At 41.9% G+C, this 16,630-nt stretch overlaps 1 protein-coding gene across 16 annotated transcripts in view; it reads left to right on the top strand.

Moving 5' to 3' along the window:
- Nucleotides 1-16,630, top strand: part of dnm1a (dynamin 1a) — a 46,103-nt gene that overhangs the window by 24,422 nt on the left and 5,051 nt on the right. For 14 of the 16 annotated variants that reach the window (XR_015089756.1, XM_086052833.1, XM_086052836.1 and 11 more), the window contains 6 exons: nucleotides 14,036-14,145; nucleotides 14,712-14,823; nucleotides 14,979-14,993; nucleotides 15,311-15,481; nucleotides 15,556-15,797; nucleotides 16,097-16,288. Coding sequence is in view for 15 of the 16 variants with exons in the window: in XM_086052833.1 (XP_085908959.1) it covers nucleotides 14,036-14,145; nucleotides 14,712-14,823; nucleotides 14,979-14,993; nucleotides 15,311-15,481; nucleotides 15,556-15,797; nucleotides 16,097-16,288 (842 nt within the window). In the remaining variant the exon portion in view is untranslated. The remainder of the gene's footprint in view (nucleotides 1-14,035; nucleotides 14,146-14,711; nucleotides 14,824-14,978; nucleotides 14,994-15,310; nucleotides 15,482-15,555; nucleotides 15,798-16,096; nucleotides 16,289-16,630) is intronic. The other 2 variants (XM_086052834.1, XM_086052846.1) reach the window with 1 other exon arrangement.

A 16,630-nucleotide genomic window follows, 5' to 3' on the forward strand; every position in this document is an offset into this window, starting at 1 on the left:
TACGCATATATTCTTTATCATCTCCGAAAAATGACGGTTATGAAACTCCTCTTCATTTGTCTGTACTGTATTTCTGCCTTATACTGACCCCTCGTGGCCAACAAAAGGAATACAATGTAGGGCGGGCACAGAATTTCTGTTCATTCCAATGAGGAAAGATGATTTGCAATGCGAGTGTTTTGAGTTTTGAGCACGTAATAAACAAATTAATCAAATTAAATTCATAGGCCAAGGCACCACTGTACTGCCACTGAGTCCTGTGTCTGGCGCACACACACATACACCCACCCACACACACACACACACAAATAAACACTTATAGTTGTTTGAAAAAAAAAAAAAAAAAAAAGAAAAACAAGAACTTTCATTGGTTGGCCTCTTGTCATGGGGAAAACCCTTGCTGTAGTCTGGCATGGCAGCACTCACGAACCAAAACATCCTGGCACTGCTTGCTGGCTAGGATGTTGTTATTACTGTGCGTGTGTGTGCGTGTGTTGTGGCGTGTGCGTGTGTGTGTGTGCGTGCCTGTGTGTGTACGTGTGTGTGTGTGCACGCGTGTGATTCAAAGCCTCCTGGTCCATATTACCGCAGGACATGCCGATTCTTTGAATCAGACTTCTCGATGTCGAGGGAGATGTGAAGAAAAGAAGAAGAAAAAAAATATCTGGAAACAAAAGAGAAATAAGCATAAAAGAGCCACATGACTTTCATTTTATAGACTCCCAGCACGAGTGGTATTCATTTGTTTGCATTAATACGTTTGTTCACACTATCACGCATGAATGTACAGTAAATGAGTGGAAAACTCTATTATCCTGATGTGGAAGGATTTTTATTTTTTTTTATTAGTAATATAATTATAATTTATTAGCTGATGTGTTTTTGTTTTCTTAGAGTACACAAGAATTTTGAAGAAAAGAAGTTAAAGCAGCATGTAGATTTCACTTGTGGATTTGTGTGAACCTCAAAAGTTACATACATATTGTGGCCTCTACTCTGCGTTATTTGCCATACCCCAAATGGAAGTCCCGTCACCTCCACACCTGGTTCATATGACTAAAATGATGAGCCGTGCTGAATTTTGATGCTAACCAAAACAGCAGCGCCGATTGAAGCGCGTCAACAGTTTCTCAGATGTGGATGATGTAAACAATCACTGCACAATATTAATGATCATTTTAGACAATGTGGAGACTGTGGATTTTTCCGGGCCTTTACCTCGGACCTGGGTGACCACGCCGGGGGCACAAAGCTCCCGACAATTTAGCTCCAAGGATCACAAACCTTTCCACCATGATAAAGTGACGGCTAAGGGAGAAGTATTTTCTTTTTTTCTGTACGATAATCATTTTTGTTTCCTTTCAGCTTTAGTTTGGTTTCACACGCTCCCATTGAAAAAGTTTAGGGTCACTTACAAATCTTCTTATGTGCTGTTTCTTTCAACGAAGATAATATTAGATTAATCAGAAATACAGTCCGAACATTGTTTATGAGGTAAAAATAAGTGTTTGTTTAAAACATAAGGAGATTTCTAAGTGATCCTAAATTATAATCATTTTTATTATATATTTTTTCAAATTGTCATGACTCATTCGTGGGGAAAATCGATTAATATACTGGATTGAATTGGTACTCCCAAAACAAAACGCAGATTAAAAAATACAAACTGGGTTCCCCACCCCACACCCGCCCCCCCATCCCCACTGAAAAAAACAAACAAAAAAAAAAACAAAAAAACTAAAGGTAAAATTTGCTGGTGGCTATATGCTCGCAGTTTCACAACATGTTGTTTTCATAAATCCTACTACATTTTGCTGTTATTTTTCTATCCTCGTGTAGCACATCCCTTGACATCCCACTTTTCATTGTGTGGGCATTTCTTTTTGTGGGGTCATGCTAGTAATCTTTTTTTCCCCTCCATTCGTACTCTGTGTGTTTGTGCGTGTGCCTGTGTGTGTGACTGGGCTTTCCTGATGCAGCTGTAAAGTCGCCAAAAAGCCAGACTTACCAAGTGATCCCAGCAGTAAACATCTTAAGGGAGAAAAGGGGGGCTTACATCACACTCACATGCCTTCTTTTGTGTGTGTGTGTGTGCGTGTGCGGGTGCGTGTGCGCAAGGGCTTTAAATGGAAACAGGCCTGCTGGTTTGTGGTTTTTGATGCCGCTCCGAGGCAGGACGCCGTGTTTGCGTTGCTTTTGTGTGTCTTTATGAGGGAACTCAGAACGCTGTATCCCCAACGCCCTTTGAGGTAAACATGGTGGCAAGGGGGTAATCGAGCTAAAACGTGACGTCACCTGCAAACAACCACGAACAATTTATCTGTCTTCGGGGGTAAGTTCTATTCAAAGATGATCAAAAATAAAGATATGGTCAACAAGACAATGATAGCGTGGGTGCGCTCAACATTTTTGTGTGATCTCTGCACATAACGTGGTCATTTGAGGTGGAGGCATAATTGTATGTGTTTGCTCGTTTTGGGGTTTTTCTATTCATATACTGCATGGGTGAGCCTTTCCTGGCGTTTATCCTCACCTAAATTTAAATGTACTTAATGGTTTTTTTTTAACCCTTTTTGAGACATTTTTGTTAACATGGATGAACCTTGAATGCCTTACGCAAAATAATCTGATTCATTTGGTCCAATCAATTAAAAAACGGGAAAACGTACAAGAATAATGTATGCAACATGTAATAAAAGTATATATGTCATTATAATGAGATTATCATTACAATAATTATGATGAAAAAAAAAATCGGAAAATAAAAAGTTTATAACAACTTTGGGGAATTTAGCAAGGATTTTAAAAGCCACAAAAGATGAAAATAAAATAAATAATGTAAGTATTTATTTGCAAGTATTTTACAAGTAACCCAAAAAGTTTTGTAAATATTTCAGTGGTATTTTTTTTAAGTGTTATGTATTAACATTTTTTTTTTGTTTATTTTATAAGTCACAAAAAAATGTCATATTGTATTTGCTCTATTTTAAAGGTCACAAAAATAAAAATTGTAACACAATGTCTTGGATGAGAACAAAAATAAACACAGGGTTGGCATTTTGAATTATTTAGTATGTACCGTAAGTAAAACAAGGTTGGTAACAATTTATTCACATTTTAAAATTTCCCTTTTGGGATCTTAAGTCACAGTTATTTTGGGTTTAACTATTTTCAAACATTTTAAAAGTCACAGTTGTGCAACAAACATTTTTTTTTTTCATATTTTGGAGTACAATTCAAAAGTCACCAAAATATAAGACACTTTTGGTATTTCAAAGTATTTTACAAGTAACAAAAGTTTGAATACATAAGCAAGAAACTTTATTCCAATGCATAATTATACAGGTAAACATTTGATGTGCTGAAGATGTTAGGCTCCCGCGAGCTGCTTCAAAAAAATCAAATAACAGTTACAAATGAGAAGATTCTTTATTTGTCTTTTTTTTTTTATACAAATTGAACAGTTCTTTGATTTGGTAACATCACAAACATCAATACATCGTCAATCAATACAGGTGCCATCATCGGCACTAATCACTGTGTCAGTTTCTCTAAAGATTTTGTGATCCATTCAGAACCACTCAAATGGAATCTTCATCTTCCTATGTCTGAATGAGGGGTGCATCTGAAGTGGTGATTCTGGTCTCGTGCTTCCCCGGGCCAGCCTAACCAATGTGCAGACTACTGTACAACCACTACTTCCTGAACAGGTAGTCTGAACACTGGGCGGGCGGGCCGGGCTTGATGGATGCTGCATTTTTTTTTAATTTGGCTGATTTTCCTGAAAAAAAAATAAGTGGAGCTAATGCTTTTACTCACCCGAGCCCATGAGGTGTACATTGGCTGAGGGGGGGGGGGGGGGGGGAGGAGAAAGAGGAGGAGAGGTAATACGGAGGTGATAGCCACTGATTGGCAGATTCTGAGACATTCCCTCCCCAGCATCCCGCGGTGAGGCGCATTCCAGACATCTGTGGAGAGGAAACACGTTGAAAGCTCATCTATTTCTGTCACATTCACAAAAAAAAAAAAGTTTGCTACAAAGATTTCAACTACGAGACAATCGCAAGGCTGATGGGTTCCGATACCAAAATCCACCTCATCCTCATCGTAAAATTACCTGAAGTTGGGGCATCTCTTCTTCACATCTTCTGGTCCCAATTTTTTTTTTTTTTTTTTTTTTTGGGGGTTGGGGCTCCTCATCTTGGTTAAACCTGCAATACAAAAACTTTCCCCATTGTTTGCCTTCCCAAAGTTAAAAAAAAAAAAAAAAAAAAAAAAAGAAGAAAAAAAAAAGAAAAGGCACTCCACTGCGTCCACCTTGCTGGAGGCTTGACGTGGCAGAGGACTGACCACCAACAAGTTTCCCCTCCAGGAGACAGAAGGAGGAAAATGGGCGAGCGGGAGAGAGCAAGGAGATAGGGAGAGAGAAAGAGGAGGAGCTCCTCTTTCATTTTTCCCCCCATTCTCTGTCCCTTTCTACTTCCTCTGCACCCTCCCTCAGATTTGTCTTAACCACCCCCCGACCCCTCCCCTTTTTTGGCCATCACCGCCTCCTTTCCCGGCTCTCGCCGGCTTCCAGGGAGAAAGTGGAAGTTCAAAGGTGAACAGGAAGTGAGGGCCATTCATTCTCTTATAAAGTTTCTCCATCGTCTCGTAGCGTCCCTCCATCCAGTCTAGCTTATCTGTGCATGATCAATGATGATTTGCATGAAGAAGGGATGGAGGGAGGAGGAGGTGGATGAGAGCGGAGGCCCGGGCAGGAATGTCTGCGTTTTGTTGGCGAGCGGGAGGAGGAGGAGGAGGAGGAGGAGGCCTTGTAATAACTCCAGATGTGCGGCCCTGTGGTCTCCATCATGCTCTCGCTCCCTCTGTTTTTGCTTCTAAAGCTGATTTCCTCTCGCTGTCAGGGCTGAATAAAGAAGCCTTTATGCAGACCCTCGCTACACACATGTGCACGGAGAAAGTGGGGGTAACATATAGGGGCGAAATCAGAACCAGGACAAACGAATGTGCACATGGAGTGCTGCGCAGAAGTCTTTGATTTGTTGTTGCAGCAACGTGATAATGATGGCGTACAGTTGGACAACATCACGATGGATTTGAACTCAAAACAGTCACCGTGTGATTGAAGTGCAGACGTTTGGCTTTGATTTAAGAGGTTTCAGATAAATAGGGCATTTAGGAATTACCCGCATTTTATGACATGGAGCTCCATTTTCAAATGCGTTTGGACTAAGTGATGTAATTGTTTTTCGTACTTTTATTAGCGGTCGCTGACTGCCTAAGTTTCCTTCCTGGAGATGTTTTGCCAGGCCTTTGTCAGTCTTGCTGCCTTGACTTTTGTCTTCACTAAGTGCTCTACTGGCTTGGGATCAGGACACTGACTTGGCCATTGAAGAATATTCTCTTTGCCTTCAAAGTCATTTATCCATTCACCCTATCCAAGGACAGATAGTCAAATGTATTTCGTTTTAGTCATTCCGTGTGGTGCAGGGAAATCTAACTGTGAAGCTTTCATTTATTCATTGTTTTTCAGTCTGCTGTCACATCATCAATAAACACCACCGTGTTGGACACATGATGTGGTATGCTTTGGATCACGAGCTTTTTTTTTTTTTTCTTCCCATCATTTGGGTACATGTTGAGTATTGTTTTATTTGTGTAAAGAATCGAATTATCTCAAAAATACACACAATTAAGGCATGGAAAGTTCAGATTTGTCTTGCCTCGTTCACACATACACACCAGCTAACTTTCATTCCGAACTGCAGGCAGACGGGGGAGGGGGGGGGGGAGTCGATGCTGCTTCCAGGTGTGTGCGCCTGGCTGTGTGTGTGCGGCGTGTACATGCGTGCATGTGCAGAGGTGGTGGCCAAGTACGTGTGTTTGTTTTAGCTTTGGTTTCTGAGCTGGGACCTGAGCTCCAAATCAAAGCAGGCACGCTCCCAGGAGAGGCTAGTCAGCAGTACAGCAAAGGAAGGAGGGATATGGAATGAGAGAGAGGAAGAGACAGAATGTGCTGCAAAAAAAACCCAAAATTGAGGTTGAAGTGATTTCAAGCTAAGAGCGTGTACAAAAATAAAACTTGTGCTTCAACACCAACCATATAGAGCGTTACTTCTGATGTGTCATTGCATCCACAAGCGGTAATTAGTGGCTGCTTTATAAGCGGGGTAAATGCTTTGAACGTTCGCTTTTCACTTTAGGTAGGGCTGAGCAAATTTGAAAAAGAATCCAATTGTGATTTTTTTTTTTTTCACCCCTCAATGTTGCAATTGCAATTTAACGTGATTGTTTTTACAAGGTCCTCTCCCCATGTATCTCGCAAGAAAAAGCAAGGAATAAATTGATCTGTATTGTAATAAATTGTCGTGGTTTTGGTCTTACAGGCTAGTCTTAAGCGACAATGAACCGTGAAGTAACATGAAAGATAGTTTATTGATCTCCTTCTATTTGAATTATTAACTTAGTAAACACGAAGGGCCCCATTTTCGTCTGGTGCAAAATGCAGTCTAACTGTGCGCATTGGTGGAATTTTCTTTGTTTTAGTATTTTCTTGGACGGACACAGTTAGAAATGGGCATTTGCGCCAATGTGGGAGTGAACACAGCAGACTTGATTCCCGGCTAAGCTGGCCTTTACAGTAAAGCACATTGTGATGCATTACTTTATGTACCGCATGCTACTAAATGATTGCGAGAGCTGCCTCTTTCTACATGGAACCCGATGGGGCATACATACAGTTCAACTGGGTGTCATAAACATATCAATTGTGCCTGATCATCTATTCCAGTTTGGGGCGAAAAGTGTGGTTTTGACAGACTGATGAGTCACATAGTTAACTATCGAATATTCTTCCTGGTGTAAATTATGAGGCCAATGCAGAGCATTTTTGGGTGGTACAAAGGCTTCATGGAGACAAAGGCTGGCAGACTTGAGTCCAAACAGGGCCAACGAGAATGCAGAGGAAACCACGTAATTCTATTCTACTCTTAATTATGTCTATTATGCGGGGACTAAATTTACCTTGTTTCCCGTAAGCGCTCGTTCTGATTTTTGTAGCGCAAACGTTACATTCTGGCAGCTCACTGTAATGTGGAAAATTCTCTGAGAAGATTTTGCGTTCGGATGTGTGTGAAAGAACATGATTGGGTTTAGACAGAGGCATCCGGAATAAAGACGGTCTAAATAAAGACAATTTTAGCATTTAGAAACCAAAATAGCGGAATTCCCCTATTCTGCCCTAAATCTGTTCCCATACATATGTCAGTAAAGTTGTTTTACACGTAACCATGGCCGTGTTTGGTTTTCAGATGTTTTAATCACAGGGTTGGACTGACATCATGTTTTAACCTTGGGACTTGAACATATCATTCTGTAGGTGCTTGCATGCCGTATTCATTTATCTGTGCGTTAACATTCCCGACCATACGCAACTTGTTTGTGATTCTGACATTTGACGTATAACGCTGCTCGCTTTGTTTATGAGTTAAGGGCACATCCGTCAACGTGTGTGTGGTTTTTGGACAGGCCCCAGCCCTCCTATTGCAAACTAAAGTAGCCCCAAGGTCGCTGTGCTGACCTTCTGCAGAAGTAAACGCAGCACGAGTAATTAAGTGATTAGAAATTAGCAGCTAAACAGGAAATCGTTCACCCAGCTGCCAGCCTGAATACGATGAATGAATGTGTCATTGTCACATACCAGTGGTGTTTTCATATCTATATATAAATGAGGTTATATATCATCATATAATCACCATAATGTAACTCCATATTTATGCGTGCGTGTGTCTGGGGGGTGTATTTGCAGCCCGAAAAACATTTTTTGTGTGCGATAAAAAAATAGATAAAATCACAAAACGTGTCTTTCAACATTATTTATTTATGTATGTGTGCATTTATTTATTTATTTTATACAACTTCACAACCAAAACAAACCGTAACTAAATGGAAATGAAAATCAGCAGAAGTCATTGCTCTCTTTTTCCTGGTCGCAGCCACTTGTTGCCAGGCATAATTTGTGATGCTCAACCATACCTGTGCCATAGGCCAATAATTAATCCATAGATCCCTTTTTATATATCACTTATCTTCCAATCTCAAATGACTGGGCGAGAGGCAGCGTACTCCCTGGGGAGTTCACCAGTCAACCACAGGGAACACATAGACAAACAAACATTGACAATATGGAGTTTTCAACGAGACTAAAATTCATGAGGTTTTTGGGGACTGTGGGGGGAAGCAAGAAGAGTGGCGAAAACTCCCGCGAGCTGGGGGAGGAGAGGAGAGCGTCGCACAGAGACTCCAATTGCGATTTGAACTTGGTTGTCTTGAGAGGCAGCGCTAACCATTATCACACTGCTGCCTTTACTTTTGTAACGCTCAGACTACAAAGGATTTTGAACAACTGCAAAAAGATTAAAGCGGGAATCACAACATTAAATCACAATTAAAAAAAAAAATTGATTAGTTTACTGTGTAACGGGGAATTTTAATTTTTTTTTACTCGTCAAGTAAAGTTGATAGTAAATGTTTACATTTTATTCAACATTCATACTCTCTGTCCATTGAAAGAACTTCATTCCAACTATAGTTATCATTCAAATTGGATTTTCATAACAGGGTTATACGGTTTCAAATTAGGGCTTCAAGCCATGATTGGGGTTTTAAATGTTAAAAAATAAATAGATTGATTAATAAATGATAGATGCCATTCATGTCTACAAGAATAGCAGACGAAGACTATGTTCTGTCAGTCATCACACTCAAATCGTTTGCTCTGTAACAAATATGAATACATTGGGGAAAAAAAATCAGGCACTGCAGAGTTTCCAATACATGTGACTACAATTTTCTTCATGTTTGGCATTTTCGTTTCTGCTGCTTCCCACAAAGAAGGACATAATTATTTTCATGGAGGACAGGTTCGATAACGATTCTAATCGAGACTAACGGGCTCCCCTCTCGTCTGCCTCATTATCAGATATGACTCGATTATAAATGATGTGCTAGAAAGCCTGCCAACCTTGTCGCTAAGATAACGGCTGTGTATTTTCAACACGGCGCCCCCCATAAGGCCCCACGAAGCTCATCCCCGTCATATATCACTCTGCCTCGCCGATTAAAAATCTTGGCGTGCGGCTTTTCTTTTTTAAAAAAAAAAAAAAGCATGGATGACGATTGCACATGATGTTTTGGTGCTTCCTTGGTGATTGCGGCTTTTCATTGGGGTCACATTAGATTCTTTTGTAAGAAAAAAAAAAAAAAAAGCAAGGCCTTTCTTTGAGTTTGCGACAAACCGGCTTGTCAAAAGTGTGAAGTTGTCTCACACGGCTTCACCACGTGGAGACTTGTGAAGCTGCGCTTCATTTGTACAGACAGAACTCTATATTGCAATGGCGGAGGAGCGACGGGAGGGAGGGGAGGTGAAGAGGAGGCTTGTGAAAATTGCCTCTGGCTGCCACCCAGGGCCCAGTCTTTGTGCTAATGACGGGTTAGAAGCAGTGTTATTGCTCCCAGATGCCGTGCGGCTTCACTATCACTCCTTTGATGCCCGGCTCAAGTCACTCGAACCTCTATCACACTCACATCCCCGTTAGACAAGATGCCATAATCAAGCGTCTTTTAGGCTTGCTCCCGTCAAACGATGCTGAATTGCGAAATGCGTTTTAGACTGTGAGGCCAACTTTTCAATAGTTTTTTTATTTTTTATTTTATTTTTTGCATATATTCAGAGTGGTGTACTTCCTCTGGTGTTTCATAATGAGTACGCTATTACTCACTAACCAAACAAAAGCATGGAAAGTACTTTGCACTCGCGCAACAGCTCCAAACACCGCAGGCGGCGTTTTTTACTGCTTCGTGTGTGACGGACCGCCTGTGTGTGACTCAAACGAGTGTCACTATGGAAGTCACTGACGCCGCCTTTCACTGGGAAGGAGCCTCACTGACAAAAGAGCGTATCAAAACCCCTATACTCGCTTAAGGGTGTTTCTCTCGTATTTTACTATATCGTCACTGTTTGATAATAAAAGCATCTATGCATCTCAAAATGTTGCAGATTATTTATTTTAGTTTAAAAATCAAACAAAGATAACAAAGATATTGTTTGGGGTATTCTAGATTTTTTTTTTAAATTACAAATCTCAAAATGTAAACATTTCTTTGGCATTTTTGTGAGTTTTTATCAGAAAAACGAAAAAAATATTTTTCTATGCGTTAAAAAAAATATATATAATTTTAAACAATGGCCAATGCTAATTAAATAGTTTTAAAAAGGTCTAAAAATCCTCTAAAAAATTGAGATACTGTACATTATCTTTGCTGTGCAGCAATGATCACCAATGGCATATAATAACATGACACCCAAAAGGCATTGGGGACAGTCACCAAAGTGTAAAAAGAAGTTAACCACTGTAAAAAATAGGGGTGTGCATCCCTCCACACGAGACGATTTGATACAGTTGTCGATACATGGGGCATAATACGATTCAAGAATATATATACAATTTTATAATGGAAGTGTTTGATTTGTTTTCGATTTAGTGGGATTACGATTTAATTCGATATGGTACAGCTGTAGCTTTCATCATGTTTATTAATATGCAACACGTAAAAGCTCTCCAAAGCCCAAACCAAGTTAATCAAATTCAAAGAAACAACAAATAATCAGAAACATCCAACCTTTGGGTATTTTACTGAATTTTCTTAGTCCGTCATTTGTCATCCGTCATTTTCCATGACGAACCGAATTATAATCGTCAGTCCGTCAGTCAGTCCCTCAGTTAAATCCATCAGTTAATCCTTCATAAGTGTGTTGGTCCGTTAGTCGGTGCCCCAAAAAAACCTCAGCAAAACGGGCGTTCGTCAGTCACGGACGGATACGGTTAGTGACATTTACTCTGACGAACAAAAAATCCACTTCCGTCAGTGCTTAGTTTGTTATTTTTAAAAAGTGGCCCTTCATTCGTCAATCGTCAGCAAACCGGTCATCCGTCACTGACGGCCGTATGTCCATCTCTGCTATTTATATCTCGTGTACATCTCTAATAAAAGACAATTTGATACGATTCTCGATACATGGGGTACGATATGATTCGAGGATGCATGCAATTTTAAAATATAACAATTCGATTTGGCTCATCAAATCAAAATTGATTTTCTGATTCAAATTGTTTTTTGTCACACCCATAGAAGTAAAACATAAAAACAATAAAACACTCTAACTTTAAAAAGTAAAGCTTGTGTTTGCAAGTATTAGAATATCGGTTCACATGGGGCGAGAACGGTGTCTCTCGATCAGTGGTTGCCATGGTAAAAAAATAGCACATTTCCAGTATATGTTTTGTTGGGGGTTTTTTGCCTCCGCCCCCGATTCTTGGGCTAGATTGTGAATTTCTCCAAAGAAATACAGGGAGATTTGGCAGGACAAATACCCTTAGGAACATTTTTTTTTAGAAAGAAGCATATTAAATATCTACTCCGTATCTCATATGAAATATATTTTTCTTCTGCTTCAAGTGGCAGCTCAAACTATCGATACTTTGCTAGCCAAAGTTTATTTACTTAATTGTTGTCAATGCAATTTGTTTCATTTAAAGCACAGGTGTCAAACTCCGGTCCTCGAGGGCCACTATCGTGCACGTTTTAGATGTCTCCCTCCTCCAACACACCTGATTCAAACGACCAGGACCACGATCAGGCTTGCTGTTGAGCTAATCGGATGCTGGAATTAAATAACGTGCATGAGACATTAAAGGGATAAAAAAAAAAAAAATACAGCCAGTCACACCACTAACATCTGAAGGAGGACCTGATTGCAAAGACACTGGGGCAACCTGAGGCTACGTGGGGACCACTGTGACTCAGAAAGGCCCCGACAAGTGTAAAGTACTCAGTAAAGCCTCGTAGATGGAGCGCTTGCTAATCCCGAGACAGGAAGCCTTCGTTGTGGCTGAGATGATTGCCAGACGCGTCCACCCCTGCCTCCCGTCAGTATCGTCTTTCGCCTCCTACTCGTCCCCCTCCCACCTCCGTAGCTCAGGTGTCTCCGCCGTGGATGGAAGCTGACGACCGCAAATGGTCTTGACCGCGCAGCGCCAAAGATTAGACGAGATGTGGGCTCGGGCTCGAAACCTCCGTTGCCACATCGGCTTGAGGTTCGCGTGCCCGACTTAGAAGGAGGCGTGGCTCCGAAAAAGCAGGTTTTCGACCAGATGACCTCAAAGCCCTCAAATACGAATCTCTCATTGGCCTTAATTACTTGAAGGTGGGATTTCGCCATGTCAAATAAGTCCGAAGGATTTGCGCCTTTGTCAAACAAATACTACTGCTGCTGCTGCTGCTGAAACCCCTCAATTTGCCTCTGGCGTGCTCTCAAATCGGCATTCCTGCGCTGTACACACACATTTGGTGCATGCGCACAAGAGGTCAGAGCATATTTCAGGAAATCTAATTACGCTCGATGCTCTGAAGCTTTCTATACAGTATGTTGAAGCCTGCGCATCCTGGCTGCACTTTATAGGCGCAGATGGCAAAACACTCAATTCAAGGCTTCAAGGCACAAGTGGTTTTCGAGAGGTTACGCAAATACTCGCAAATTAGCGTATCTTTTGCGGTTAATGATATTCTGTCAGCACTCACCAAAAGAAATCATTGGCTTTGTTTCTGAGGATTTACTGTAGGCCATGAGGCCCCTTTTTTTCTAATACAGTATGTCTTTTATATCCATCACACACAGTTCTGAAGTTGGGGGCTCAAATCTGGGCTCTGGTTTTCCAGTGTGGAGTTTGTATGTTCTCCCCTGCGGCTGTGTGTGTTTTCTCCGGGTACTCCAGATTTGTCCCACCTTCCAAAAATCTCCATGTTCGGTTCGTTGAAGACTAATTTGGGATTGAGTGTGACTGTGAATGCTCGTTTGTCTAGATCAGGGGTGCCCAAATCCGGTCCTCGAGAGCCCCTGTCCAGCCGGTTTTAGATGTCTCCCTCCTCCAACACACCTGATTCCAACGATCAGCTCATCACGATGCTGATTGTTGCAGTCAGGTGTGTTGGAGGAGGGGGACATCCACCCATACAGACCATGATTAGACATGACACATGCCAATTTTTCATTGGCCATGGGAGCAGTGCTTATTGAGCCCCGCAAATTCTACCTAGCAACAAGGGGGAAAAAAAAGCTTTCTCAGCAATTTGCTTCAACGATATTTCTGATTTCTGAAGATTTAGTTCAGAGCTTCCTATAAGTGCTCTTTGTTCCACTTTGACTTATTCATACTTGCATGCGAGGACCGCCGTTCACCTCCTGTTGCACCGCTGCCGTCTGTGTTTAATGGCCACAAGAGAGGAAAAAGTATGAATCATTCCCAGAGAGAGGGAGAAACCAGAGGAACGAGACAAAGCAAGAAATTCTGAAGTCTACATATGATTTAAGTCTGCCGCCTGAAGCCTACTTTTTATTTTCCCTTAAATTTTTATACAGACACCTGGTGGGTGCACCGATGCAGTTGTGCATGCGTGTGTGTTACACGCATTTGGGACTTGCTGCACGTCTCGCTTTGATGAAGGGCACACACACATTTCCTTGAAGACGCACTAGTTTGGGCAGGGCAGGCTGCGGTTAGCTGGCCAGATGGCTTTAAGCTTAGTTACAGACTACCAATGTGTGTGTTGCGTCTGCGTGTGTGTTTAGAGAAACTTGCTCAACCCGCACTTATTTTTAGACTTGCTCTCTGATCCTTTTATACTAACCATTTCAAGGCAAAATGTGCACACATACTGTACACCTTCAGACCCTTAGAGTGCAATATGGTGGAGTGCGTATGTAATAGTGGAAATGAAAAGGTTGACGTTCCCCGACTGGCCGCATGCATGTCATTTTAGAAGTATATGTTCGTCCTCTCTCTCTCTCTCTCTCTCTCATATAATGAACAAACGTATAGTTTACATCAATGAAAACATTGCCTAATTCATGCCGGAATATCAGTTTGCCAAGTGTGTCCACCAACCATGTGTCTCTGTTTGTCTTCCCCTGCAGGAGAAGGAGAAGAAGTACATGCTACAGGTGGACAACTTGAGGCTGCGGGATGTCGAGAAAGGCTTCATGTCCAGCAAGCACATTTTCGCCCTCTTCAACACCGAGCAAAGGTTTAATTACATTTATATAATTATGCTTTTTATTTATTTTTTTTTACCGATATAGCCAGACAGACATCTTAATTATTGTATACTATTATTCCTCAAAAAGACACATTTTCACCCACACTGCTTGCAAAGCAGACATGGTATCTGTAAATCTGAAGTTTATGGTGGAGTCTGTCCAGGCAAGTACAGGAGGCAATAATACAATACGTATCCAATACACTCATACACTTCCATCCAAAAGTATTGTAAAAGTGAGGCCAACAATTTAATTTTTGCAAATTTAACTGTTGGGGTTGTAACCAACATGAAAACCAGAGAGTAAAAAAAATAAGCAAGTGTGACGGATTGACCTCACAATAGTAATGCATTACTCCTAATAGACACAAACATAAATAAACTATGCGAGGAAATGTAATAGACGTGCATTGATTCCCTTGCATAAGGTAAAGCTTGAGGAAGTCCAAATTTGGTTGTATTTGTGGTTTCAGCTCTTGTCCCGAATCTCATTAGAATGTGCACTAACGAAGTGTCCGGTGTATACATAGCTGATGGATGTTTGTAAAACGCAGAAATGTGTACAAGGACTACCGGCAGCTGGAATTGGCGTGCGAGAGTCAGGAAGACGTGGACGCGTGGAAGGCCTCCTTCCTGCGAGCCGGCGTGTACCCTGAACGCGTCACGGTAACACACCATTAAGCGCAAGCACATGACTTCATCATAGGACACTTGTATCGTTTGTTGATTTGGTGTCCCAATTTTATTTTTTTTTCCAATAATGTTTTGTCTCTCATGTGACTTTCAATGTCTGTTTTCCTCATCGCTGTTTGACCTTGTAGGAAAAGGAAGGAAAGGTACGTACTTCTGCTTGACGTCTTGAGTCTTCACTGTTTGCCGCATTATTTCTTATTCATTGTAGGTGACTTATAGTATTTTTTTTTTTTTTTTGTCGTTATTCTCTGTAAAATGTGCATGGACTCAACTTCCATTAGTCTGTCAAGCAGCAATTACATGTGAATCATTTTATAAATAAACATTTCAATACTATAAAAGGGAAGATTGAAAATCGAACAATATATGGCTTTAATTTAACATCTTAGCATGAAGCTGTGGAAGATCATCTTTTTCCTCGACTGCTCCGTATTTAATTTTCCCCACTGTTTCGATGCAGAGCGACACAAGCGACGAGAACGGCTCTGACGGTTTCATGAACAGCATGGACCCCCAGCTGGAGCGTCAGGTGGAGACCATCCGCAACCTGGTCGACTCCTACATGGCCATCGTCAACAAAACAGTCCGCGACCTGATGCCCAAGACCATCATGCACCTTATGATTAACAATGTGAGTTCTTCTTTTCGGGAGTTCGGGGAAACATTTTTGAAGCACGCCGTTAACGCAGTATTGCGCTATCCAAGTGTAAAGAGTTCATAAATGCTGAGCTGCTGGCCCAGTTGTACTCGTGCGGCGACCAGAACACGCTGATGGAGGAGTCTCAGGAGCAGGCGCAGCACCGCGACGAAATGCTGAGGATGTACCACGCCCTGCGAGAGGCGCTCCACATCATCGGCGACATCACCACGACCACCGTCACCACAGCCATGCCGCCGCCTGTGGACGACTCGTGGCTGCACGTCCAACGGGGCGGCTCCGGTGGAAGGTGAGAGATGAACTAGAAGCTGTTTAATTCAGAAGTCTGACTTGTCAGGTGTAGTGGTTCACGTAGTCGACTTGGTTAAATTCCTACTGAATGCAGCATTCATAATCGATCAGCCATTGAGGTTCAGTCCTGGGTTAGACTCCATGTTCTGTTGTAATCCTGAATTGGAAGTCCAGAGTGTAGTCCGCCTTTGGCACAACTGTGAGTCAATGTAGAAACTGTGTTTCTGAACAGGATAGGCAGTAGAAGATGAATTAATGGACGACTGGACGGTCTTCATTGTCCTCTCCTTCATCCAGGTCTCCAGCCACCAGTCCAACTCCAAATCGCAGGGCGCCCCCGGGCCCCCCAGCTCGCCCTGGTTCTCGCGGGCCTCCTCCTGCCGGAGGACCTCCAGTACCATCCCGTCCCGGGGCTTCTCCAGACCCTTACAGCGGGCCGCCGCCCACGGTGCCCTCTCGACCGAACCGCGCACCCCCGAGTGTGCCCAGGTGAGTTAAAACCAAAGTCTTTCCATTTCTCTGTCCTCTTGAGAATTTAGTTGGATTCCGTACGAAAAAAATCCTACTAATATATCCCCACAGTACTATGCTTGAAAAAAACCCACAAGAGGTTCATTATAAAACTTTATATGGCATTTTAACTACCTAGCATCAAACAATCTAGCCCACTAGATTGTTTGATGCTAGGTGCTAGCCCACTAGATTGTTTGAATCGCAAAACTAGGGACTGATGTTGTCATGCCGCTGGAAGAAAAATAGCAGGTCAGATAGGCACAGAAGCAGCATGATTGAATTGCTTGGCTCCTTTCTCCGCCGTAGCCAAGTGTTGCT

This window comes from Filicampus tigris, chromosome 15 (assembly GCF_054856515.1).
Source record: "Filicampus tigris isolate MCC_2025a chromosome 15, RoL_Ftig_1.0, whole genome shotgun sequence".
Taxonomy (NCBI): domain Eukaryota; kingdom Metazoa; phylum Chordata; class Actinopteri; order Syngnathiformes; family Syngnathidae; genus Filicampus; species Filicampus tigris.